The sequence below is a fragment of the Ciconia boyciana genome, chromosome 1 (genome assembly GCF_034638445.1).
Source record: "Ciconia boyciana chromosome 1, ASM3463844v1, whole genome shotgun sequence".
Lineage (NCBI taxonomy): Eukaryota > Metazoa > Chordata > Aves > Ciconiiformes > Ciconiidae > Ciconia > Ciconia boyciana.
In genome coordinates, this window is record NC_132934.1 from 93752503 (window position 1) to 93779441 (window position 26939).

Here is a 26939-nt window from a genome sequence, read left to right on the forward strand (position 1 = left end):
CCAAGATATCCTGTGTGGACAGTGTTTGTTTTGTGTTTTGATACCTTGCTAATCTACAGCACTGCTGCTGCAGTTGACTAATGCAGGTTGTTCTGAGCATCTTTGTTACAAAGAGGGGGGAAAAAAATTGCAGGACAAACCACACAAAAAGAATCAAGTCTTAAGCATCCTAGCTGTTGACTGTTTTGTGTAGGTTTGCAGAACTCTGAGCAATTGTCTTGGGAATTGTCAGTGCACTGAGGAATCTTAATTGCTGAGCGGTTCAGAAATACCACGCTTGAGTTCCAGTGCAGACTGGTCCGGGGGGGAGAAAATTACTCACTGGGTGCAGAGTAACCCTGGTCAGAAAGCATCAGCCTCACTGAGGGTGACTGTAAGGGAAAGCAGGTACAGATTTGCCATGCAGGAGGACCTTTCTGTTTACATCAACCTAATTACAAAATTGAGGCCTTAAGGAAGAAGTGCTGTAAACTCCCCATCCTGGCACACCCATGCTTGACTGCCTTGGAAAGCTCTCCCTGCCTTGCGCTTCTAGAAGACATGGCCTGTACCTGATAGTACAGGCTGGGCTGGAGAGGAAAGTGCTCTCTGAATATCTGCTGCCAGTTTGATGTAGTTTGGTGTGGGTAGTAGCCCAACAAGCCCCCTGCACAATACCAAAACCAAGAGAAAATGGGTGGTCTGGGAGGAAAGGGAGGTCTGGGGAAAAACTGCTGGTTTTACAAGTATTGCCTTACTGCTGAGGCAGGAGTGATAGGACTGTCAGCATGTCATGTTTGCTCTGAATTTCATTCATCTGCCTTCTCTGGGTGAATATAGGAGTCAGCTGTGCAGGGATAAGCTTCTTGACAGGATGGGGGTTTAAAATCTCTGCTTGCATAGGGCGGGAAGGTAACTAGTAGCTCATACAGGTATAGCATTAATCTTTAAGGTGGATTCAAGCATTTCACATCTCTGGTGCTGATGAAAGGTGCTGTGACAAGAATCCTGAGGCTGCTTGCCTGTGAGCAAAGCAGGTCCACGTGAACTGTGGCAATCCTCTTTGCTCCTCCCATTGTATCCTGCCATGCTGTGTACAGCTGAGAGCGCTGAAAAAGGACACCCAGCTACTGTCAAGGAGCTGAATTCCTGCATTTGCGAAACAGCACACCGTGCGGGTAGGAGATGAGATAAATACTATGCATGGCTGGGTGTCTCCCTGGGATGTTGTGGCTGTTTCTTTGTTCCAGTTGATGCCAGGGGCTGCCGGAGGTGAGTGTTACCACTGAATCTGTGTATCCTGCACTGGGCTTGCTATGATGCTGGTAAAACATAGCACTGTTCCTGGGCTTTAGGATCACTGTTAGGGGGAGAGGCCAGCTGCTGGGCTTGTTCTGTCCAAAAGGTGAGGAATAGTAAGAGCTGACAGAGGCTGCTGTTTTAGGAGCAGCACCCACTGCTGTCCCCCTGGGCTAGCCCTGGCTGTGACAGCCCACCAAGGCATGGCAGGGTTACTGTCAACCATGCTGTGGCTGTGTGTGTGTGTGTGAAACAGCGGCTGCCCTGGCAGTGGTCTCGGGGAAAGGGAAGGGCTCTGCGTGGAAGTGATTACGTTTTCTTCTCTACTGGTGTGATTGTAGCCAAGTACTGGGAAGGAAAGAGGGACTTTGGTTATGGGAGGGGCAGAAGACTGGGAGCTCTGGACCCTGTTCCCAGGAAGTCTTGACAGCATCAACTGTTTCCTACACAACATAAAAAAAGGTGTTAAGGTGCTTGTTTAACATTGCTCTGGAGGTGTTACACAGCCTTTCTCTGTCAAACATACTCTTTCTGCATAAATCAGTGTTCCCTAAACACAGTGTCTGATGCATTAGTGGCATAGAAAAGAGCAATAAACATGTCGGGGACTGTCCTTGGAGCCCTGAATTGCTTGGCTAGCGTTTCCGTTGCATTTTTTCATGACCGTGTTCTGTAGCTCCCTCACAGATGGGAACATCTCAAAACCTAAATTTAATGACATATGGGTTAATGAACGCATGCATTAATTTAGATTGACTTTAACATATCATTGCATTATCGTTATCAAGCATCACATCTCGATCTTCCAGCAATGGGGTCTAATCTTTGTCTTACAATCGCAAGGATTTGTAATTAGTTGAGTAAAGGATCTCTTGTGAATGAAAGGAGCAGCACTGACTTGTAAGATGAAGGATAGTCTTACAATAAAAGCAGAGCATAAAGCTTTGATACTGTGCCCAGTTCTCTTTGTTTTAGTCTGCTATGAACTTGTTGAAGCTACCTGTCTGTGAAATGTGGAAAAGCAGAAGTTCAGCGTATTGTCTTTGAGCGCAAGATAACTGCATGATCCTGGGTGAGGTCAGTGGTTGAAGTTTTTCCAGGTACAGCAGGAACCATTGCCAAGCAGGTAGCTGAGTGTTATCTCGGGTAAATATTGGGGACCCCTTCCAAACCCACCAAAACCAATGTCAAACCCCATTTCTCTTTCTGGCTGTATGGTGTGGGATTAGCAGAAACCCCAAGGTCATGGAGTCCAACCTCCTCCAGTGATGTGTGGCCTACGATGACAGATGTCTTCAGAGACCTCCTGAACCCCACCTTGAAGGGGTTTAGCTTTCTCCCCCGCGTTACTTTGAGTGAAAGCATAACTCTACCAGCATTACTCTGAGATTTGTCAATGCCCTGGCTAAATTTAGTCATGGCTGTTTTCTCCCCATATTTTCTTTCACTAACATTAACCCTTTAGTGCAGGGGGTGTGCTGCCCTCTGAGGTGTGTGGCCATCTGGTGCGTTCGTAGACTGTCATCCTTCACTTTGCTGGGCCGGTGTATTCACAACTGGGGACCATGGCTGTGTGGGGGACGGTGTGACGGGCCCCATGTCGGCGCTGCCAGCGAGGACAACTCCCTCCCTCCACCCTGGTGGGCCATGCTGCCATAGCCCAGGCCCACGTGCCGGCGGGAGAGCTGAGGAGGCTCATCCCCCAAAATGCTGCACGAGGCTTGGTCACCCCAGTGGCTGCTCCCTCCACCTTTCCAGCGTCACTGGAGGTAAGTTAATGGCCTCTGTTGTATTTCATGGCATAAAGATCAGGGATGAAACCTCAAACCCCGAGTAAGGACCAGCCTTGGTTCAAACTACACATCCCGGCTCCACGTCCTCCAGCCCTGCGTGGCTGGGGAAGCAGCCTTGGCTCTGGCGCGGAGGGCTGCCGGCAGCGTGGGGTGCTTCCCCTTGCTGTTTGGTGGCTTTTTTCCAGAAGGGGATTTATTTAGAGTGGTTTTCGGTGGCTTTTTCTCCTCTTTTCACATTTCAAAGTTCTGGGAGTGATGTGTGATTAATGCAGAGGAGCACCTCTTTGAAGATGTGGCACTGTCTTTATTAAAAAAAGCTCAAATTTTGACACCACTAGCTTTCGGTCTGATCAAATTGCTCATCACCATGAATAATACAACACAAAAACTGCCGACGCTCAGGCTGTGCATAAGTGCGTAACTGAACAGCATCAGAAGGCTTTCAGCTGGGCAGGGAAAGCCACCCGCCGCGCTGCTGCCCCTCTCCTGGGCGCTCACGGCTGTGGGCCCCCCGCAGTGTTCTGCTTCGCTTTAATTTCCGAGCGTTAAATGAAATTCCGTAACGCAAAGGGAAAAGAAAGCGCCATCTCCTAACGGGCCCTCAGACCTGAACATGGGGGACAAAGCCGGGGGGGGGGAGCGCTGCGCGGAGGCCCGTCTCCATGGCAACGGGGCGGTGCCGCCTCGCGAGCGCGGCCACGGCCATGCCCGCGCCCGCTGCTGCCTCGGCGTCAGCGGCAGGGAAGAGGTGCGGGCGGAGCGGGGCGGGGAGGAGTTTGGTCCTCGGGGGCCACCGTCGGCGGTGACCGTTGCTGCAGGAAGGTGAGCGGGGAGGGGCGGCCCCCGCTGCTGCCATGGCAACGCCGCCGGGCGCACCGGCGGGGCGGGGCGGGCCTCGGCGGGCGGCGGCGGCGGCACCTCGTCTCCCGGGGCCGCGGGGGCAGCAGCGGGACCCGGCGGGGCCGCGGTGAGCGGGTTGTCCGAGGCAGGCGGGGCTGGCTCCCGCGGGGAGCCGGTGGTGCCGGTGAGGCGAATGGCGGCCGCACCTGCCGGCTGGGCCCGGGGCGGCCCCTTCGCGGGAGGCTGCCGCCGGCCTGCACACGGCCGGCCCTTATTCGTTACGGCCCGCTGAGAGGCTGCCTCGCCTGCTCGCGGGTGTTGGTCGTAATCGCGGTGAGGCACCGTCTGTAGGGCCGCTCGCAGGCGGTGCGCCGGGGAGTGTCGTTTGCCGGCCTTCATAAGCAGAAGCTGCCCGCCTTGAAACGCGGAGCCGGCTGCTGCTGGTCCCGCCCTCGGGGCTGGACGTTCCCCACCGTAACAGGGTTGGGTTCGGGTTTATGAATCTGCATATATGTGTATTTTGGTACAAAGGGGCAAAATAACAAAAGCCCATCACTGTATCTCTCTTTTTGTTGTAACTGTGCCTAGCCTGTGTCTGAATGTCACCCCGTAGAGGTGTTACTAAGCTTTGCAGAACGATTCAGCCACAGCATACACACACACCCCCTCATTTAGAATAGAAACTGGTGAAAATGAAGACTTGGGATTTCCTGACTATTTTTGGTCCCTATTAAAGCTGAAGCACTTGAATCTTTACTTCATAAGACCCTAAATAGAATAGGAGCTAATTCAGGATTTTCTGAAACAAGCTCATTAAACGGAAATTATCTCTTCAGCCATGGCTACTTTATGTTACAACAGAAGAGGCTGATTTTTATGCTGCTCCCCTTTATTATACATATCCTAAATAAATTGAACAGTTTTCAGTATTTGCGTTGAGTGTCACTGCCTGATGTGAACGTGTTTTTTTAAAGGCACAATTCAGCTTTGTAGCTTTTGCATCCACTTACCATAATGATGAAGAAGTTACAGAAAAATAGTTCCTTTGTGCTGAATATGTACTAGAGCAAAGTAACCTCCATTAAGAACACAGGTACATGTCACCACCCAAACCAAGGATATTTGTGAAGGAAGGGGCATTTCCAAGCAAAAAGGATTAAATGTCGTATGAGAAGAGGTGCAGGAAAAACATGATGGAAATAGACGTGGTGTGGAAAGCCAAGGCAACAGCCTGAACGAGTTTTAAAATTTAAACTCAGAGAAATCTAGAGTGATTCTCTTGGCAAGTGATGACTAAAAAGAAATTAATTAGGAGAAAAAAATTGCCTGATTTTCTTGAACAAAATATGGATCAAACAAAAAGACGACCTTTTATAAAGTTTGTATGCAAACAAGTTTACAACAAAAGTGCTGAGCTTTATTACCATTCTTTCCTCTTAAACAAATCTTGACTAGATTTTGAGGTCTAAAAGAGCAGCACTCTGGTCAAGCATGAAACACAGAGTTTTAAGAAGTGGAGCTGGCATTCATGTGAGTAAATAACTGAGAACTCCGAGATGCTCATCAGAATTTAAAACAAAAGCTTGAAGGAATTTAAGCAGCATCTTCTGGATGGAAGGCTTTTTACAAAATGCATGACAAAATGCTTAGATGGGCTGGGAAGCCCAGGTGCAACCCTTCTTGTCGGGAGGGGCAGGATGGTCACACAGCAAGAGCTCTCTTGCTGTTCCAGGGCCATCCAAGGTCAGAGGTAACTCTTATATCACATATTGTGTTGCCATATGCTAATGCTTGTATCGGGATCTTTTAGTGTGTTGTAAGTGACACAGATTTGTCCTACTAGAGAGACACTTAGAAGTGGCACCTTCCAGCCTACAGCAGAGGGTACAAAAAGAATAGGAACTTTTGAATAATCAACATTTCCTTCTTTTATGTTGTTTTTGCAAACAGTAATAAACAAATTAGGGAAGGAATGATGAGTGGCTAAAGCTGTAAAAAGAGCAGAATCTCTGGGCTCTGCTGATGTGTCTAGGCTGATGTGTGTCTCCACATGTCTTTAACCCTTTTGTGTCTTTAGATGGAGACAGATGCCTTCAATTGAGTGAGCTGAGCCAAGGGGTGGCAAGCAGTCAGCCTGGACCCCCAAGCACTGGCATTTAAGCAGTCCTTCAGGAGCTGTTGGCACCTGTGTGCGATGCAGTCCAAAGATCGTTTAAAAGATTCAACCCTTATAGTGGCTCATCTTCAGTTTTGTCGTGAATATGACTATATCCAGCCTGATTAACTGGCTACTGAGTATTTCCCATTGTTGTCCTCCTCAGAAATTCAAACCAGAACTGAATCCTTTTCCCAGCAGTCTCAATTGGTGTCTGTGTGACTTTCTTTACCGCTAATACTAGGGGAGGTGATACAGTTTGAAAGCTAGCTGCTTGTAAATGTTCGGTCATTCTAGCAGGTTTCTGTCAAGAGTCCAATGAACGTCTTCTCATTTTAATATGTCATTATGGGAAGCTTTTTGATAATTTGATCTACTGTAAGCCATGGCATGGATCTTTGAGGACTTGTGCATCCCACATCTTTGCAATGTAACTTTAAACAAGTTAAGATTTCTTTAAAGGAAAGTGGGCCAGGCAGATATAAAACAACAACGTAAAACAAACCTGGGAGCAATGAAAGCTGGTAGTACTTCTAATAAACATAAAACAGCGATCTTTTTGTTAAAGGATGGGACTAACACTTAAGAGATCATGAGTTCTAGTCTTGGCTCTGTCAGAGACTCACTGCAAGACATTGAGTAAGTCACCTCAGTTTGCTTTGACTCAAATCTTCCCCTGGTAGTTGGAGCTGGAAATGCTCAAACCATTAATGTTTATAAACCATTTGTGATCCTTCGTTCTGAGGTGCTGTGGCACTGTCTAACGTGGTTGTACTAATACTGCTGACAAGCTTGATGTGGGTGACATGAGAGATATCAATGTTCTATATTTGCGTGTCACTAGGGTTTTAGAACTTTTTTTCCCTCTCCTTTTTATAGTATTGCTCTAACACATCACCAAAATGAGTGAAAAGGAAGACCAAGGAGATCCAGCAGATATGGGTGATTTAACAGAAAGTGGAGAATATGAGGATGACTTTGAAAAAGACCTTGAATGGCTAATTAATGAAGAAGAAAAAGAAAACCTTGGGGAAAGAGAGGTATTTGTTAAATTAAATGCTAGTTGTCTTATTTAGAAGACAAAATTTAGTAATGTTTGGAATCACAAGCACAAAATTCAATATGGTTTGAAATGTGTAGGTATATTCACTGAATTTTGACAAGGAAGGTTATTTGGAATGATAGTGAAAAATACAGTGAACTGGTTAGTTTGGTTATAATTGCCTTAAAACAGAAAATTCAGTGTTCATTGAAAATAATATGTTTGTTTCAAAAGTACTTCTGGGTTCCTTTAAGTGTTTGTGCAACACATATTGTTTTGTTTTTATGCTGTCACTGATCGCTTTTTACTGTGCAAGCCATGGTTAGTTAAACTTTGTGCAGAAGTGAACATGGAGAAACTGCAAGAAAGTTGTTAGTGCCAAAAAAAGCTATTAGTTATGACATGCACTATTTGACAGCCTGTTTTAGAATTAGGGTAGTTAGTACTGCTCTTCTCTCTCACTGTTTCTTTTTCTCTGATACTGTTCTTTGTTGGGAGAATAGACTAGTTTATTTTAATTTTTTTAGAATCCTGAAAAAAGTGAAGAGGATATCGAAGCACAAATTGTTAAAGTTGTGGACAAGTTTGAGGAAGACAATGAGGAAATGGAAGAAAATCCAGATAAGCTTTCAGAGGCAGATATAGATGTGAAAGTGAGACCCTCCAATGAAGAGAGTTTGGAATCCCAGTCTGATATTAAACAGGGGGACCGTGTATCTGATACCGATAGTGAAAGCTCTATCCAGGAATCCAAGCTGGAAAACCAGCAGGAACTGGATGAGGAAGAGGATGAAGAAATAAAGCGTTACATCTTGGAAAAGATTGAAGAAGCCAACAAACTGCTGGAGAATCAGGCTCCTGTGGATCAGAACAGAGAACGGAAATTAAAATTTAAGGATAAGTTGGTGGATCTTGAAGTTCCTCCTCTAGAAGATGCTGAAGTTTGTAAAACTGACCTTGCAAGAGGAGATGATGTTTCAAATAGGCTATCTCGGTTGCATATTTCTAATGAAATGGGACAGGAAAGCATATCACTTTCACCATGTGCTGGCAAGGATGAGGAAAAGAAGGATGGTAAAATCCTAGTGGAAAAAGACGGGAAGTTTGAACTCTTAAGTTTACGTGATATTGAAAGCCAGGGCTTTTTGCCCCCTATAAGTGTTTCTTTTACTGATATTGAAACTCAACATATGTCTCCAAAATCTTCACACTATGGTCCTTTTGGCACAGTCTCTGGAATGAAGGAAGTACCTCCAGTAAGACCAGGAGCACGTTCTTTTTCTCCCAGTGGAGAAGACTCTGTGTATTTCCCTAAGCCTCCATCTAACCCTAAGCGTCGTCCAAATTCTGCTATCAATGCTGCAAGAGGTCTGGGAAGACGGAAGACTCCGCAGAGAGCGCAGTCTGCAAATGCGCCCGTGAGAAGCTCCACTTACTGTCTTTCTCCCAGACAAAAAGAATTGCGGAAGCAGTTAGAACAAAGGAAAGAAAAATTGAGGAAAGAGGTAAAGATATAGAGGCAACAATCTGATCACAGTGACCATCCTGTTCATCTGCTTTACAGAGACCACATGTTCCGGGCATTTACTCAATTTTTCCATTATAAAAGAGGCAATAATAACAATAATAATAATAACAACTATTATTATTATTATTATTATTATTATTATTATTATTATTATTATTATTATTATTATCTGGCATTTGTACAGAATCTCTCAAAACTCCTTTCCTTAAAAGAAGAAAAACCCACAGAGTGGCATAGGATCATGCCTTGCTTACAGGAGAAATAAAGTATTTATTTAATATATCCTTCATAAATAGGCCTTCTTCTGCTGTATTGTACTTACTGCTTTTGCTTATTGACTCTCTTTCTACCTAGGTTCCATTACAGGCCCACTGTTTACTGGAATGTAGCACATGGTATCGCGTCTCCACAGATTACACTGCAATGCAGGAAGTTAACGTTAACCACAGTAATGCAGGTGCACATTTGGGTGCTCAGGAAGTATGTGATAGGCAATTATCATCTGGGAGAGTAGTCAGTCATAAAATAAGATTTACACAGGAGAATGACTGTGAGAAATATGAATAAAGCAGGGTGTGTTTAACAGTATGGAAGACACAGCTGACTTCAAAAGTGGCATGCCTTGTTGCTTGCATAGATGCATGCAGGTGAAGTCATGTTGACCGATAATATAACTGGATACTTTTTTCCTGTAAAGATTTTGCATGGGTGAGTGTTCTAGTAAGTTTTCTCAATGAGTGTGTTGCAAAGTAGTTTTTTTCCCTCCCTTTCTCTGTTAATTGATACTACTTTTCCTTATTTGGTTTTACCTGGGTGCTATATGGAGGACAAAAAGAAGAAAATATTCCCAGTACTGAGGTTATTCTTCTTGTATCTATAAAGGGCAGTAATTTAAAAGAAAAAAAAATTTATGTTTTAGAAAATAAAATCAGTATCTTATGTATTACTGGGAAAAAAACCCTTTAAATTCTTTCTCAGCTCCTTATTCAGAAACAAATAATATTTAATAGAGAGTCAGCCTCTGACAGCTGTAACAGGAACTTCAGAAATCTTTACCAAAGATTTTAAAAACTTTGATGTTTTTCTTTGCTTTGCATTATAATGATACAATTACAAAAAGGTAACTTGCTATGTATGTTGCTCTATAAAAAGAGCATGAAGCATCTACCATTTTTCTGTGCCATGTTCTAAGTAAGCTGGCTAAGTAGCTTCAAAGGTTGCTTTCTATCCATGGAAATAGGTCTAGCCTGCTTTATTTGAAACGTTTGCTGAGGCTTAGCTCAGTAACAGGGGCTATGAAAAGTGAAGAGTTACTGATGTGTTTTCTTTGTACATACAAGACTAGATCTCTTGACACCATACTCTGCGTATTTAAAGTAAAAGGTAGTGTGGTGGAGGTAAAGAAGGTTATTTTCCTAACTGTGTGTGCTAAATCTCTTCCTCTGTTGGCTGACTTATGAAAAGGTAAGAATGTATTACCTTATTTCTTCATCCTTGAATGGAGTTCTTCCATTCTGTGATGGATTTCACAGGCATGAAACATTTCTTGACATTACTGGAATCCATCTGCTTCATTTTGGTGGGGTTTCTTTCACTTCGGTAAATTACAAATTGTAAATTTGGAGGATAGTCTGAAAGTTGTGTGTAGGTGTGAGGAACATCTATTTGCAAGAAGAATAGATTTCTCTGAGTGTTGAAATGAGTGGGGATTGTAGCTTTTGTGTCAAAGAGAATCAAAACCTGGTAAAATGTCCTCATCAGCTTTCTGAAGTGTTGTTTGAAAAACCTTCTCCTCCTTGTAGATACTTGTCATTAGCTAAAATGCGATTAATAATTACAAAAAACTTTTCTCAATTTTGTAAAAATCAGTTCATTTTGTAAACTTGAAAAAAGCGTTAAGCTATTAATACTCCTTAAGTAAATACATTACAACTTCATGTCCAGAAAAAAATCCTTATTTATAAGGTAGTGCCTGCAGTCCATAGATAATTAAATATCCCATAGGGTTTAGTGGTCCATCAGGCCTGAGAGTTTAATTCATTTTTAAAATGCATCGGTTTAAACTGATTTTAAGCCAATCAATCAGAGCTATTGGGCAGGCTTAATTTTAAGTCTTGACCTGTTGCTATTGAAATGTCTGTGAGTTAAGCTGTATCATGGAAATGGAGATAATCACAGAAAGTGTTAGACTGAAAGTATCTGAATGTAACATGAACCGCAGAAGTGCTCAAACTCGTTTCTTCCTAAAAGTAGTATCAACTATGATGCAGTCGTTGAGTATTCCTGTTTCATCAGTATTTTTGTGCCTCTCTTATATAACTCAAATGGCTTAGTTATTGTCTATTGTGACAATGAAGGCCTTTGCAGATTAAGATGATTCTCTTAAAAACTAAGTTTATTCACTCTTCATTCCATTCAAGGAAGAAGAAAGGAAAAGAGAACAAGAAGAACAGAAGAGAAGAGAGAATGAAATGGTTTTTAAAGCTTGGTTACAGAAGAAGAAAGAACAAGTGCAAGAAGAAAAGCGAATTCGTCGTGCAAAGGAGCTAGAAGACATGAACAGCAAAGTAAGATCCCCCTAATGTAAGACTGGGATCTACAGTGCTCTGATTCTAAGCCTGTGTTCTTAGCTAAGCATATGAAAATGTACAGTGACAGGAAATGTTTTTGTTGCATTGCTTTCAGTGGAGAGCTAGATTGACTTGCATGTTTAGGATTGTTCTGCTTGGCAGGGTGGCTTGCATCGTAGAAGCTGCATATATGAACTTAACAGCTATAAAATCACAGGAGATACAGTAATGCTCCTTTTTATCAGGGGAATGACTTGACTGAACCCTGCAGTGTACAAGCAGCCAGAAAACCCTTCGAAGCGTATTCCTTACCATCAGAACTTGTTGGCAAGTAGTTAATGCACGACTTGACCAAAACCTGAAGATTCAGATCCTCTGTTCTGAAGTTCCTCTGCCTTGCAGCAATGTGCTTGAAAAGCTACATTCGGTATTTTTTAAAACATACCACTTTGAATGCTTGCTCATGTATATATTCCATGCCAGATTAGCATATGCTCTAGTTCCTTATAAAGCATCTTTTGTGGATGGGAGATGCCAGCAGAGTTCAAAAAATTATTATAACATGATTAATATAAAGGTCACTTAATGATAAGCCTTGTGTATATATGTCTTTTCTTTTTTTTTTAAATAGGAGAGGAGCAGGAATCCAGAAGAAGCTTTCAAGCTATGGCTTAAAAAGAAGCACCAAGAACACATGAAAGAAAAACAGATAGAAATTTTGAGACGCCAAGCTGAGGGAATTGCCTTTTTTCCAAGAACAGAGGAATGCAACAGAGCCTTTAAAGAGTGAGTAGGGTCATTCCTGGGGAATCATATTTGAAAATTTTGTAGTCTATCAGCTTAAGACTGTAGTTATTTTATGGTACATCTTTACTGCTGAAATCCTTATTGGTGGGTTGTTGGGGTTTTTTTTTGTGGGGTTGGTTTTTTTTTTTCATGAATATGCGCTCATAAACTAATACCCTAGCAGAAATACAGCAATTCCTTGATGTTGTTTGTTCACTGTTATGAAATTACTTGTCAGAACCTGAGCTGAAATAGTGACTTGCTTCTGCTGAAAAAGGGAGATCCTTCTCCCCTACCCCTTTTTGCCTGTTCTGGAGCAGGCTTGGGTTGATTCAGTTCATTAACCAAGCAGAAAGTTAATCCAATAAAACAGATTCAACTCGAGTGCATGAGTTGAATTGGCTCAACAAAAGTGGGGAGGTAAAGCTGAGTGCAGAAGCAGAACTGGGATGGAAAAGTAGTGCTTCCCATGTTTAGGAGTGGCAGGCTTTTAGACTGGCTCAGCTGTGACACCTAACGTTATCCTACAGGACAAGGTGACTCTAGTTAAATGGGGGCAAGTCTCCTTTGAATGGCTGACGTAAAACTTACAATTGCAACTGTCAGTACTTCTAGTCCTGTTTCTCTCTCCACAGATGGCTAAAAAGAAAGAGAGAAGAAAAACGAGCAGAAGAACTAGCTGCTAAAGAGAGAGCAAGGCAGCTTAGATTAGAAGCCAGAAGAGCAAAACAGATGCAGAACATCCACTGTATTAGTTCAGAGCCTAAATCCTTTCGTTTCACAGACCATTACAGTTGAAAGTTTGATGTAACCGCAGAGTTCTTGGTGGCAGCCCTCTTAATTTTTATGGCTTGAGCTTTTCCTTTTTATAGCTACTGTTTGTTTGTGGTGTTTTTAAAGCTTTCAAGCAAGTTTAACGATTACCTTCACTGACAATGATTTTACTATCTATTTATTTATAATTTTGTTGAAAAGCCTGCTTTTATGTATAACTCAGGGATCTTCTTGGTTTGACCAAATCTAAATGAGTGTGAGATCTATATGCGAGGGTGGCAAATACACATTCCTGTCTTTAAAAGGCACTTTATACTCAACTCTACCATGAATTCCTGGATGCAGGCTATTATGTAAAATGTTGAATTTTTGATGGATTAATATTGCTGTTTGCTGCTGCTTGTGATGAAGACTGTACAAGGTGTTCTGTTGTTGGAAAATGCTGTTTCTGGTACCACTTTCTATTGATCTGTTGACCAGCTCTAATTCTGGCTAGACTGGAGGACTATTTTATTTTAGTTCAGGGTAAGTGGTCATTGAAGGCCACTTCATGGCCCTTGAACATGTATGCGAACATGCAACAGTTTTTGAAACTTATTTCTGTGAGTCATATTCAGTAGTTTTTCTATTCCATTAAATTAAAAGGTTGTGTGAATTATGACCTTTACCAATATCAAGGAAGCTGGATTCCTTGTATACATGTCCATGTTTGCTAAATTAATTATAATAAACTACATCACCTTACCCAGCTAAATTGTGAAGTCTTATCAGAGAACATGCTGAGGTCACTCAGGAAATCATAAAGTTAGTGGAAGATGAGGAACATTCTGTCCAGCCATGTGTCTAGCAGATTCCACGATCTGGCATTGTTCTTACATTTTTCCACATTCAGAATGTTTTCCTGAAGTTCTGTAACAGAAGGAAGTGTAGTAGATGCAAAGCAAATTTGCCACTAGTATTTTTCTCTTACCATTTTGGAAATAGTTATAGGCATATTGAGAGAGTACAGGTGTTTGACCAGAGGGTGCTGTGTTGCAGCTTTTACTAGCATAGATAAGGGGCATGGATGTGAAATGAAAATTTCACATGCTAATGAGAAACATGAGTAACAGGTGCCTTCCTCCTTCCTGCACCTTCCCCTGACACCAAGGGCAAGAAATGCTTCTTGTGTCTAGCAAGCAAACACAGGGAGAAAGTTTGCAAAGGTTCATGCTATCTCCCTAATTGTAGTAAGCTACAAAAAAAGTGCCTCTTGGTTCATTACCTCAGACCAGTAGAGTGAAGGGTTTTACAGTTCAATGTCATATAGTTCCTTTTATGCTGCAGAGAAAACAAGGTCAGAAATACAGCTATATTAAATCCAAAACTGCAACTTGAAAGCAAGCAAAGAAAGTTTATTGTAGCTTTCTTCACACAAACCAAAGCATGGCCAGCAACAAGAACTTGTAACTTACATATTCTGATCATGGTATAAGATTCAAAGGAAAACTGAGTAAAAGCAACCATTTCAGAAACCCTTTCCCCAAACTAGACAGCTACATGTGATAAATTTGGGAGTGAAACTAAGGAATTAAAATGCATATTTGTATCCTCCTACCTTTCCTCTTTCCATTTGCAACTTAAATAGGCTTCTTTGTATTTAGCAGATTATCTGCTAAAAGTTCTCTTCAAACCTACATCAAGATTATAAAACCCTACAAGTAAAAAAAATATATTTTTACCAGTACCTGTGCAAACTTAGTGCTTATCTTCAGCTTCCCATAACACCCAGGAATACCTTGGGCAAGGACTGAGTTCTAATGCTAGGTCAGATTTCAACACTATGTACTAAAGGAGGTATATCAGTCTGTCTTTGCTGAGGATCAGCTATGCAACAGCTTCACTCTAGAAGCTGAAATAGATGGAAAAACCATTATTTTAGCTTTATGGAAACACAAGAATAATCTCACCTTGCACATTTTTCCAGAATCCATTTAAAACAAGTTACTATTTATATACTATAGCTAGAGTTGATTCACGCTCTTTCCCCTTCTTGCCAGGAGGGCTGCAACACTGCATATGCTCTTACTTTCAGAACTTACAGCTATGAAGAATCATTGCACATATTCCTTTTTATTACTAAATTTAAAAGGCTGAACATAGACTTGGGGACAGTTCATCGCCTTGGCTAAGATTAAAAAAAAGCATGGAGCTGACCATTTTCCATTGCTTTTTTTTTTTTTAAGTATAACCTATCAGCACTTCATTTACTTTGGTATAGTTATGCTTTTGTCTCCCCCTAAAGAGAAATTCATTGAGATTTGCTAAGACTGTAAACCTTAAATAGTCAAGGCCATCTCTATGCTATACAAATTGGACCAGCATAAATTTTTGCTCTTGCCTTTGTAGAAGAAAATAAGTAGCTTTCCAGACTGAAAAGCAGTAGAAGTATCCCAGAGGCTAAGGAAATCCTGTCAGTCCCTAACTTCAAGAAGTAGAGAAGCAGAAACTGCATAATTTCCAATGTTAAACCCACCCATTATGGAAAGAAAGAGGAAAAAGGGAAACCTGCTGAACAGCAACTAGTGTAATTCTTCAGAAAGATTGCATGTGCAGTTGCACTGGCTGTGTTTTTAAAGGGCTAGCAGCTCTCCTTGACAGTGATTGCAACAATTGAAAGTTACATCTTCATATCTTGTATACGGGTGAAACCTTCCAATATTCTTCTTTGTGGAAAGGAAGGAGGATGGAGAAGACTCAGAAAAAGAAACTTCTGTTGTTGTTTCTGTATGTGCAGCTGGATCTAGTACATGTAGCACCTAAGAATAGAAAAATTGAGGCTGAAAATATATCTATTAAGTTTAATGGGGTTAAAGTTTAGCAGCTCTCTCTAGCAGCTAGGAAGGATTTCTACTCAAAAGCAATTTTTCAATTTTTTTCCAAGTTGAAAACTAAATATCCATCTATCCAGACCATCAATATAAAGACACTAAGTACTGTTTATAAATTAGTAATGTCCATCAGAAATCCAAGCCATGATTTTATTGAGAATTAAAAAATTCTAATTTATTTAGCAGTGTTGAGCAAAACCAGGCAAGAACAACACAGATCACTAGGCACTGTGAGCCTCCTGCTGCTCAGCTATTACTCAATTGCTTCCAGACTAAACTGTTAGTCTAGTTTGCTATTTAAACATCAAGCTTCCTGCAGTGAAATCTTATCTTGAAAGATAATCATATAGCTTCTCTGTGTTTCCATCCATGTTCAACAGAACGGATTTTTAGGGCAACAGAAAATACTGCTGAAGCGTTATGATTTATTCCTACCTGAACTAGGTTTCTTCTCCCACTCAGTTTTTAAACTAAGTATTTTCAGTTGGCTTCCTCATGACACACTAACTGTAAACAAATTTTGACCCAGTTATTTGTGGTGCCAGGGACAGAGGAGGAAACAGCATGTATCATCATATTATTTATGTTGTTCTGCTTATTCTTCCAGTTTTGTTTTTTGGGGTTCCTTTGGAGTTTGGGGTTTTTCTGGGGGGAGGAGGAGGGTTGTGTCATTTTTTTTCTTTGGGGTGGTTGTCTTTTTTTTTTTTAAATGAGGGAAACAGCTCTATTCAGCATGTTTCCCCTGCATACAGTTTTTAAAAAAGGCAAGATATTAAGTAGTTAACAGAAAGCAAGGCATTTCTTTCTGGAAAGAAGAGTCTGTGCTGACAGATTGACATGTATGAAGAGTTCTTACCATTTCAGCCATTTTCTCGGCAGGGGTACTGCAAAACTCCACAGCTGTTGAAATCTTTTTTGGACTGTTAGTGCCAACATTTCCAAGAAGATGTGAGCTTACAGCTTTGGCTAGCTTACAATTCACAGCTGCTAGCTCTGTTGTAGTGTAAGGTTGGGCACTAGGATAGTATGTCTGTTGTCTCCCCCATTGAAGAGAAACCATGAGCTCCTCCAGCAGCCTGTGCAGAAAGGAAAAAAAGCACTAATAGCGGTTTTCTTACTCTATACTATCAGCACACAGCATACCTCAGAGGAATCGTCTCTTCCAAAGGCTTACTGCACAAGCCAAGTGTTAACCAAAAAGGAAGTTTAAGTCTTTAAAAACAAGGAGGCAAACAGGCTATTCTCCAAGGCAAGGGCTCACCAACACAGTATTTTAATACTAGTAAAACTTATTTTACATCTGGCAGGATGAGCATTAAAAAGCCAATGCAGGTAGAAGAATCTGTATGTTTTGGAAGGAGACAGAGGAGACTTGAAGTCAAGACAGTAAGTGATTAAATAAAGTCTGAGGATATGAGGGGTGTCAGTTCCACAGTGCATGGCCCCTAATACCTCACACCTCCAGAGAACAACGAAGAAAGAATTAATGCTACTTTGGCTTTTTCAGCTCCGAGACTGAAAAGTGACCATACTATCCATCAGCATAATTGATTTTTGTTGAATATCACTGGAATAGGGGAAGTTATTTGAGTCTTCTCTGGCCTAGAATAAACTGACAGAAATGAAAAGTTTGCACAGAGGTAGTCTGGATTAGAAAAATCATACTTGTGTGTATCAATCATCTCTTGACGGAACTGATCACGTTCATTCAGCAAGTCCTGGATTGCACTTTGTGCATCCCTGGTTTGACGCTGAAGAATTGCTCTGGTATTGGTTAGCTCATCAGCCATAACCCTGCAAAAGAAACCTCCAATCAGTAGTGTAAGTAAGCAGTTTGAAAGTCACCTTTATTCTACTGCAGCCTGTAATTTGTCAGCTCAAACGTAAGTATTAAACTGCTGTTCTCACCCCCTTTCCCCATGTAGGGCCTATATCAACCTTACTACAAAGGACATGGGTTAAGAGCAACTTCTGTTCAACTACAGTCAACGCAAGTGCAAGATTATGTTTTGACTTACTGAGTTTAAACAATCTTACATCACTTAATACAAATCTAGTAACAGACATTTTAAAACACCTTGAGTATGTGAACATGGTGGACAAGAATCCTGATGGATAAGCTAAATACATTTTGTTTTACTAACACAGTTCTCAAGTATGTTGTAATCATGTCTTTTCATACTCATCTCTAAAGATGACAGCTATGGCTACAGACTGCATTCATTCACCTCTCTGCCTTTCCCAGGGGCAATAACTAGATGTTGTATGTGCCAGATGTGAGCATTTAAGAGCTACAAATGAGACAACTGTTGTCATATTTTGCTATGCCATGAGGCTTGGCACAGACCCCTCAAGCAGGTATTTCAAATGCCTGCAATACTGCAAATGCAAAAACCACAATGAAATTTAAAAACAACAATCAGTTAGAAACCGGAGATCTCAACAAACCAGAATGTTACAATATCGAAGGGTGTTACTCTAAGCACATCACCACGCTGTCACTCCTAGAAGGGACTTGCATCCCTGATCTCAGAACTCTTACTAAAGCTAAAGAAACAAGTTAAATTAGGATAGTAACACTTGCCTAGCTAGGACTATTACAAGTATTTACATTCACTCAATATGCTGAAACTTCTTAAGACCAGCAAATTAAAGGGAGGACACAGTATTCTATTACCATTTCCTTCAAGCAGTAAGGCCTTTTTATAATATACATTAAGCATAATAATTAAAATTTAGTTAGTTATATCCAAGTACAGGAAAAGATTAAAAATCCTAGAACACTATTTACATATCTGGGAAGACAACTACACTTCGCAAATTAAAAGGCTAATCCATTGTCAAATGAGATTCTGATGTTCAGACCAGCTCCTGGCTTTTGCTACCCATTATTTTATGGTTATACAAGTTACAGCAGGGTTCTGAGCAGTAACACAGCCAGTGTTTAATGAAAAGGTGCCCCTACTCTTTCTTCCATACTGAGCTGCCCTTCCCAGTAGATCCCTGAGTCACCATAAGCAGAGGTCTTAACCAAATCAACTTTTTCACACATTGATGACTGTAGCCTACTTGGGGGGTGGGGGTGAAAATCAGGCTAATTACCTTTAAGATGAGTCAAGACAGCTGTCCTGGAAGACATTTTTAAACCCGAAACTGCACACAGTCTATCAGAAATAAGAACTTCTCTTGCTATGTCGACAAGAACTGTTGTTAAGATTTTAAGAGGTTTAGGTTCCACTGTATTACCTTTGAAAGGCAGAACTGTTCAGATTTACAAGGAGCTTACTTTGTACCTTTTCTGTACATTCAAACCTCATAGTAGGTGTTAGTATAGCTGTTGTGGCAGTCCTCGGCATATTTAGGCACATTCCCAGGCATTGCAATGGGTGTATGTAATAAAAGACTGAAGGAGAATGCTGTTATAACAGTTCCATAAGAGGGAATACCTGCTTGCTAGGAATTTGCTTCGCCACACATCACATTGTATAGACATGCGCTCTAATTGTTCAGACAACTGAGACATATTCCGGCCCAGGACTTCATTTTCTAGGATTAGCTGATTTTTCTCACGAGCCATCCGTTCAAAGTGATACTCCAGATCATCCCCAACAGAAGCAACAAGTAATTTCTTCAGCTCCCGATTCACCTAGAATTAGACCAGACTGTCTTGTAATATAATGTACCAATACAGAATGAAACACCTCCTACTTCCAGAATGCAGTGCAAGTTATTGCAAATACCTAACAATAAATTGCCTTTCTCTTTCCAGAATGGGACAAATCCAATGCAGAGTATATTAAGCCTCACAATCCACTCCAGTGACCATAAACATTTGAGGCTAATGCACATTTAACACATTCTTGTTTACATTCTAACAGAGGCCAAAGAGGGAGGATGAAAGCCTGCTACAAGAAACAAAGAAAGTTTCAGTAGTATTCAAGTCCTGAATCAGTAAGATAACAAAGGATTAGACAAGACATCCACAGATTATATTCTGTAGAAAATTACAGTCACCCCTTCTACGGCATAACATTTTTCACTTAGCAGTAGAGTTGAGGAGCAAAATCTTTCCTCATAAAAGATCCATTTCCCTGCAGCCCTCTAATGTGTTTCTCCCAGCTTCAAGCCTTTGACACTTTTCATCTGTCATCAGAGAAGCAGCGCTGGATTACTTAGATGTACTTCTACTCTGTATTTTAGCTGATAAGTTCAAAAGGGAAGCTATCCGTTTCAAGGCTAGAGTGTCCCAGCAGTTCTCCTTGGTCACATACACAAACTGCTTATATAAACCAAAGCAGCTCAGCTGTGTGAGAGAAAATCCCTTTCATTTCTTACCTCTGTCTGTATACGCAGCTGATTAGAGAGACCTTCTTTATCCTGTAACAACCGCTTTTCTGAATTCTTTAGCTTTTCGATTGCATTTTTCAGCTCTATCTGTTCTTTCTTGGGATCTGCAGCTCCATCTGACTGATGGAACGTGTCTCCTTTATGTCCCAGTGATTTAGCTACCTTAGCATTTTTATTTGGAACAACATGGCTGATAGCTGCTTTGGGGACTAGTATACGAATAGCTTCAATCTCCACTGATTTATCAGCATGTACTTTCCCTAGCTGCAGAACTCCAGGACTCAGGGAAGAGACCATCTTTTTATGTGGGCTGTGGTGGATGTGATGGTTTGTAGTGTTGGCTCCAGTGATCACTTCCACCGATTCAGCTGTCTGCTCTGTTTCCATGCCATCTCCAGGTCCTCGGATGGGTGAGGAGGCATCATCAACTAAAATTTAGAAGCAGCAAAGGAAAAGTTCACCACCTTTCACTTTGTTATAGTCTCATTGTAACTCTTCACTTAATTTCTGTACTTCGGAGTTACAGATTTTAATTGCACACTGCATGTGTAAAATAGTTTGCAGCAGCAATTATAAAGCACAAGTTAGAAAAGTCCTTACTCAAGTGTGTGTTGCTTATTAAAATTAATAATACAAGACACAGACATTGATTTGAACTGTATTAATCTTAATTTCCTGCTGCCATACAAGATTAGATGCAAACATGAAAAAGAGCTAGTAAGGAAAAAATTCTTGACAATATTACTCATAGGTTGAAAGCAAAAACAGGTTTTGGGAGCTAACAGAATCAAAGTGGTCTCATTTTAAAAGCAAGAATTAAATAAAAAGCAGCCATTTGCTACATAGCTACTAACACCTTAAGAAGTTTAGCAGACTTTTAAGTACTAACGTGTTTTAGTTGTCCAAGTGAAGGTTTAAGAAAAGCCAACAAGGCAGTTCTGCTTCATTTCTAATCGACAGACCCCAGTATTCCCAGCAATGCTGCATTCTGCTCCAAATTCCCCAATATGCATGATAATGTTTACTGAAATTAATTTTATTTAAGTTCACTAAGTTTTCAGCTGAAGGAAATAGTAGTTTCCTCACAATGGACGAAGGCAAGAGTTTCTTAGAACATAGCTACACATACTGCTTTTTTCCTCATATGGCGGGCAGTTAATGCAAGCCTGCGTCCTCTATCCAAATAATGAATTTCAAAAATGCTGTAGTAGCACCATTATATTGCCCTGCTTTCAAGTTGGCTGAATCAGTACCAACAGGTTCTAAATACTAGGGGAGGACTGACAGTCAAGTGTACAGACAGATGACAGTACCAGTGACAAACTTGTTTTTCAATACAAAGCCGGATTAGAAAACTACATTAACTAACTGTTCCATACAGGCAGCTCTGGTTTTCACTGCAATAATGAAGTCACATAACTACTTCTAATAGCTACATAAAAGGAATAAGTTTAAATGAATGGAGCCTGGCATACAGTGTAACTCTGGTCTTTAGAATTCAAGTTAAAGTACTTTGAATCCAGTCCGCTTAGGTATCATGTGAACCACCTACCTTTTTCTAGAGATGTCATTTTCTCCTTAGCAGTCAGCTCTTCCTAACTACATAAATCTGAGGAGGAAATGAGGAGGGGGAAAAAAAATCTTTAGCAAGGTAACAGTGACAGTTAATCTTGGATTACCCTGTTTTCTAGTACAACCTCTAAACTCCAGTTCAGTAGCACAGTGAAAACAACCACACCAAACCAAAGGAAAAAAAAAAACCACAACAAATTATAAAAACCACACCAGGACCCAAAGAGTTAAAAGGAGAAGGCCTGTGATACTTCTGGCACTTGTTTCTTTTTTCACTAAGAGCTGGACTTCAACTCCTATCCCTTGCTCCTCACCCAGTTCCAGCTCCCATTCCTCAAATTTCTCTTTCCGTTCTCCCTCCTATTTTCAGTGAGCCTTCATCTTACCCTTTAAAACTCTGTAACACTCCCAGAGTACAACTGTGTGACCACGCACAGATAACCTAAGATCATCACAGAACCACAAGAAAGGAAAATCCCACACTGTGCTTAAAGCAGACCAAGAGGTGAGGAGGAAACTAGGGGGATTTTTCACAACTTTTTTTTACAAAGCCAATTCCCAGCCAAAGCAGGCGTCAGTGCCCTGAGTGGCTGCACATGCTTAGTTTAAGCCAACAGTAAAACTTTACCCCCAGTTTGGCCCAAACTGCCATCCTGACCATTTTCTCCCTTATCCACGAACTCTGTCGACCACTGCCACCTTTATCCACAGGTCCTTCCACTCCCAACTACCCAGGCCACTTGCCTCCCTTTTCTAAGGTCTGCCAGTAACTACATTGGTTTGAGATTGCTACATCCTGTTGGGGTTTTTTGCTTTAGTTCTCCCTGTTATTTAAGGGAGATCTCCCAAAGCCCTTGCTTCCTTTCATTATACCACTAATTGAAAAGGCTTAACTACAACTTTTTTGACTTCCACTGCTACAGCTCTCTGCCCTGAAAAGAAGATAATGTGAACACACTACTGCCAGCTTTCTAGGTTCATGATTTGTTTTGTGAAAGGTATGTAGGTTTATCTTTTGTCATAACTAGAAGACAAGAGAAATTACATTCCCTCCTTGAGTTTTCTCAAGCTACAGATACAGGAACATCTTGCTATCTGTTGCTTCTACAGCTGGAATTATGGTTTTGCTCATTCAAGACTGTGATGTGCCACACTACTGTGATGTACCACCACTACTGTTCATTCATTTTTGATTGAGGATCTCTACTCATTTGAGGAGAACAAGGAGGACGAAAACGTAGCTGCTCAGATAGAGGCAAGAATACCCAATAAAAAACTGATTATGAGCATTTGGTCTAATCCACTTCATCTGAGACCACCTGCTGATGATCCTGCTCCTTCACTGTTCATGTTATAATACTGTTCTTACTGTCCTGTTACTTTCAAAGTCTCAATGTAAGCCTCGGCACACACACCCCCTTTTATCACATCCCTATAAGCAAAACTCCTTCACTAGTTGAATCGTTAACCACTGTACCTCTCAGCTAACGTTGTGGCCTGTAGAACCCCACACATGACAAACAATGCAAGGAAATCCTGTATTAACACGGCTGAGTCACGATCCACAAGGGCCTCGGAAACTCACCACCGACCCAGCCCCGACCACCCAGCCCCTGCCGCGTCTCAGCTACCAGGGGCGAGGAGGTGCCCCCTCTCACCTCAGCCCCGCACCCTGCCGGTAACCGCAAGCTGGACGTTACCCACCGCTCTGGAAAAGAGGTTTCTCACCCCACCGCGGTATTGGCCAACACGGACTGAGTCCTCCCCCGCCCGCCTCGACGCCCCAGGGAGCCAGCCCCGGCCGCTCTCGAGCTCCGGCCCTGCTGCCACCAGGCCGGCCGCAAGCCCCGGCCGCCCCAACCCCCCAGCCCCAGCCTCGACAGCCGGGGCGCCCCGCGGGAGGGGCGGCGGGGCCCCAAGGACGTTACCCGAGCGCGCAGGAGCACTGTTGCAACAAACCCTGCAACTGCCACAACCGCCACCTCCCCCGACTTCCGCTTCCTGCGGCGGGCGGAGCGCTCCCGGCTGACGTCCTCCCTTCTCACCCAATCGCTGGGCCGTGCATGGGGGCGGGGCTTCGGTTGCCAGGGCGCGGCTTCGCGTGGCGTCACGTCGCGCTCGTGGCAGCAGGGTGAGGCGGGCTGCCTGCCGCCGCCATCGCCATGGTGAGCGTCGCCGTGGGGGGGTCGGGACGAGCGGGGCTGGGGCTGCGGCGGGCGGGGGTCAGTGGCGGCAGCTCCGCGCCATCATGCCGGCCCCCTCCCGCAGGGCGGCTGCCGAGGCGGGCGGCGGGGCGAAGCTCAGCCCCGGGGCGGGTGGTGCCGAGCTGCCGGAATAACGGCCGCGGGGCCCGCCCAGGGCTCCCCTCAGGAGCTGCGCTCCACGGTGTGCAGGCGGCGTGAGCGGGGCGGGGAGGTGCCGCCGCTGTCCCCCGCCTGCCCGCGCGGCCCGGTGGGCGCCGGTGAGGTTTGCCCTGGCCCGAGGTTTGCCCTGGCCCTTCCTCTCGCTCTTTTCTGAGGGATCTTGTGAGGCGCAGCAAGCGGGTGATTTCAAACTGCCGTTAGGTCTCGTTCATACCCAACGGGGAAGCTGTTTGCGCGTCCGAGCCGCCCTGAATTGCGAACAGGCTAGTTCGGAAACTCACGAGGGACCCAGTGGGAAGGCAGCTGGTGAATTTTAAGAATTTTAAGAAAGGAATACGTTTCAGGTGCGTCAGTCTTTATTCTTGCCTGGATCTTCTGATTAGTAATGCAAGGAAGATGACAGGATGTCGTTGCAGGGGCACTAATGAAAAAACAGTCTGTGCTGATAAAACAACTGACTGAGTCCCCTTTGCCGAAGATGGTATGCAAAAAGCAGTGTTGCAAAGCTGATTAAAACCCAACAACTTTGAATCGAATTTTTTACTCAAACACATATGCAAGATACATGTAAGAGCTTGGCCAACGCACCTGTTAGCGTGCTCAGCTTTAAATACCTGCCTCAAGCAGCTCACATTTGCCCCAGCTCCTCCAGCCTGTGTAGCAGCTTTGCTTGCACCTTTCTTTCAGAACACAAACTCAAGATCAGCATTTGCCACTTAAGTAGGAATGCAACTGTTCATTTTTAAATACAGGGGTTACAGGTCTTTTGTTTAATCCAGGCAAAATTGTAATTTTCAATTCCCGTGTTGAATTTATTCACCTCAGCAGAAGTCCTGCTTTGTGAGTTCACACAGATGTCACTTAGGTAAAACATTCGCTTTGTTGTAGTTGACTGTCACTATAAGTGTGATGTGTTTCTAACCTCCCTTTATTTCTGAGGTGACACCAAGCTAACTGATTCATTAAAGTGGTGTTGAATCTTACAGCAACCTCTAATAAAACGTTTCATGGTGAATTTGTTTAATTTGTGTTGAAAAGCCTTCAGTGACAGGAACTGTGTGATCTGTTGACGTAATTCCAGTATGTGATGATTTTTATAGTTCAGTGAGGTTTTTTCCTAATATATTCCGTGCTGCAAATGATGTCAGTGATTACTTCTTATATCCTTGGTGGGTATAAAGATATTCCAGTTTTGTCTTTTACGTGCAGAACTTGAAGATTATAACTTCGCCCTTTCCTCTTTTCACATTATTCTACATTAAACAAATTTTGTTCTCTTAGTAGTTTCCTACTGATCATGTGTTTTTAAAGTTTAGATTTTTTTGACTCTGCAGTTTTTTCTAAATGTGGTGTTTAATCTGTACATTGTTTGCCAACTGCTATGTGTTTCACTGCTGCTGAATAGAGCAAAATACTTGTTTCTTGTGTCTTAGATCTTCATTGTACCAAGTTTGCTATCCTTTTTTTTCAAATTGTGCCTCATTGCACTCTCACTCTAACTGCGACCCACTGTAACTTTCACGTTTTTTTCCTGTGTTTTTGTTGTCTGGCTAGTTTTTCCCCTTGTATTTGAATTTGTTTTCTTGATCATCATTGTAGCACTTTGCGTCTGTCTCTATAGGATTTTCAGGTCATCATTTTGAGTTCTGCTTCTGTGTACTAAACTCCTTGCAATCTTTCCCAGCTTAGTTATCAGCGCAGATTCTGAAAGTGCGCTTTCTCAGTTTCATTGTCAGTGTAAAAAGGAAAATATGAAATAAAGCTAGATGCATGGCAGATCATTGTGGAACTACATTTGACTCCCATTTTGCAAGAGAAGTATTCCTAATTACTTCTTCATATAGCAGCCATAACTGCTTTTCAGTTTAGGCCATAATGCTCTCTCAGCTTGTGAGACTCTCAGGTGACTTAGGTTAAAAGCCCAGTCAAAGCCAAGTTTGTCACATCTGTGGCTTCTCCCTTGCTCACTGTCAGAAAAAGATTGGTTCTTGACAAAAATTTGTTCTTGACAAATTCACATTATCTGCTTTTTATTATCATATTGTCTTCTTAAATGCTCAATGACTGACTGCTTAATAATTCATTCCATTATCTTCCCAAAGACTGCAGTTAGGTTGACTGTCTCTCTTGCCCTTCTCCAGTGCCCTGGGACCTCTCTCTCTTTTGGTTTTCTCTGGCCTTTCAAGTGTGACAGTCCTGCTTGTTTCTTTTATACTTACAAAGCCACCAATTTTCCCACTCATGTACCCTTCCTCCTGCCAGTTTCCTAAAATACAGTAAGAATAATTTGGTAGCTGGAAGATGATGGGAAAATAGATGTTTTGGGAACGTGTGCTGCCCAATTAGGTATGGACACAGCATCCTGGGAAAGGGATAAGTTATGTGACTGTTGGACACCACGACTTTACACACCTGATCGATCTCAAACACTTTCAAAACATCTTTTCTCAGGAACAATCAATCAAAAAATAAAAGACTGCTTCCGGTGGATTCAAATATTGATCTACAAGCTGGATTTTAGCCTCAGGAACCTAATTATATTCTGAAAGATATGAACTTTCTACTAGAAAGCTTGGCCAACCTTTAGTACTGTGTTGCTTCCAGTCAGTCGTATAGATTGCATTAGTTTTAACGTATATACCTACTCAGAAAAAAAATTACAAGTCATATCATGGCCACAGAAAGAAAAATGTAATAACTTTTAGTGGAATCAGTTTTGAGTGTATTTGTGTTAGACCCTATTCTTCAGTCATATGGAAGCAGCACACTGGAAGTAGTTGTGTGTATTGTAAAACTGGGCACATAACTGTGGTGGAAGCTAAGGTAAGGGGAGAAATGTCCTGAAATATCCTGCAGTTATTTGTCTTTCTATGACAGCACTTTGGCTTAAAGATCTGCTAATCATTAGAAAACAGTTTTCATTGTCATCAGATGACAGTATTTCAAATCAGCTCTAATGCATTCTGGTGTCTTGATTGTACATGTGTGACACATGGCTGCTGTGGACAGTGAGCGGTAAAC

General features: G+C 42.3%; 3 protein-coding genes across 12 annotated transcripts in view; 2 read left to right on the plus strand and 1 right to left on the minus strand.

The window, feature by feature from the left end:
• The first annotated feature begins 1107 nt into the window (after positions 1 to 1107).
• On the plus strand, positions 1108 to 13949 carry CCDC181 (coiled-coil domain containing 181). 5 transcript variants are annotated; one of them, XM_072851329.1, is made up of 6 exons: positions 1108 to 1251; positions 6946 to 7106; positions 7636 to 8613; positions 11057 to 11203; positions 11838 to 11992; positions 12628 to 13949. In XM_072851329.1, the coding sequence occupies exons 2-6, from the start codon at positions 6969 to 6971 to the stop codon at positions 12788 to 12790; spliced, it is 1581 nt and encodes a 526-aa protein (XP_072707430.1). In that variant the 5' UTR covers positions 1108 to 1251; positions 6946 to 6968; the 3' UTR covers positions 12791 to 13949. The 5 variants fall into 5 exon arrangements, with proteins under 5 accessions (XP_072707430.1, XP_072707415.1, XP_072707440.1 ...); XM_072851314.1 differs by lacking the exon at positions 1108 to 1251 and adding an exon at positions 3758 to 3893; XM_072851323.1 differs by lacking the exon at positions 1108 to 1251 and adding an exon at positions 3947 to 4038.
• A 190-nt stretch (positions 13950 to 14139) lies between these two features.
• On the minus strand, positions 14140 to 23571 carry BLZF1 (basic leucine zipper nuclear factor 1). Of its 3 annotated transcripts, none has more exons than XM_072882724.1 (7): positions 23484 to 23571; positions 21536 to 21592; positions 19972 to 20411; positions 19083 to 19282; positions 17302 to 17430; positions 16493 to 16712; positions 14140 to 15564 (listed from the first exon to the last, which is right to left on the minus strand). In XM_072882724.1, exons 2-7 carry the CDS (start codon positions 21552 to 21554, stop codon positions 15379 to 15381), a joined length of 1194 nt encoding a protein of 397 aa, XP_072738825.1. In that variant the 5' UTR covers positions 21555 to 21592; positions 23484 to 23571; the 3' UTR covers positions 14140 to 15378. The 3 variants fall into 3 exon arrangements, with proteins under 3 accessions (XP_072738825.1, XP_072738835.1, XP_072738842.1); XM_072882734.1 differs by lacking the exon at positions 23484 to 23571 and adding an exon at positions 23260 to 23464; XM_072882741.1 differs by lacking the exon at positions 23484 to 23571 and adding an exon at positions 23214 to 23267.
• Positions 23572 to 23619: 48 nt separating this feature from the next.
• NME7 (NME/NM23 family member 7) overlaps positions 23620 to 26939 on the plus strand; it is a 94405-nt gene continuing 91085 nt past the window's right edge. For 3 of the 4 annotated variants that reach the window (XM_072882787.1, XM_072882750.1, XM_072882759.1), the window contains exon 1: positions 23620 to 23720. In XM_072882787.1, coding sequence (XP_072738888.1) covers positions 23718 to 23720 — 3 coding nt within the window. In that variant the 5' untranslated portion in view covers positions 23620 to 23717. Of the gene's footprint in view, positions 23721 to 24119; positions 24263 to 26939 lie in introns of all 4 variants that reach the window. The other variant, XM_072882777.1, reaches the window with a different exon arrangement.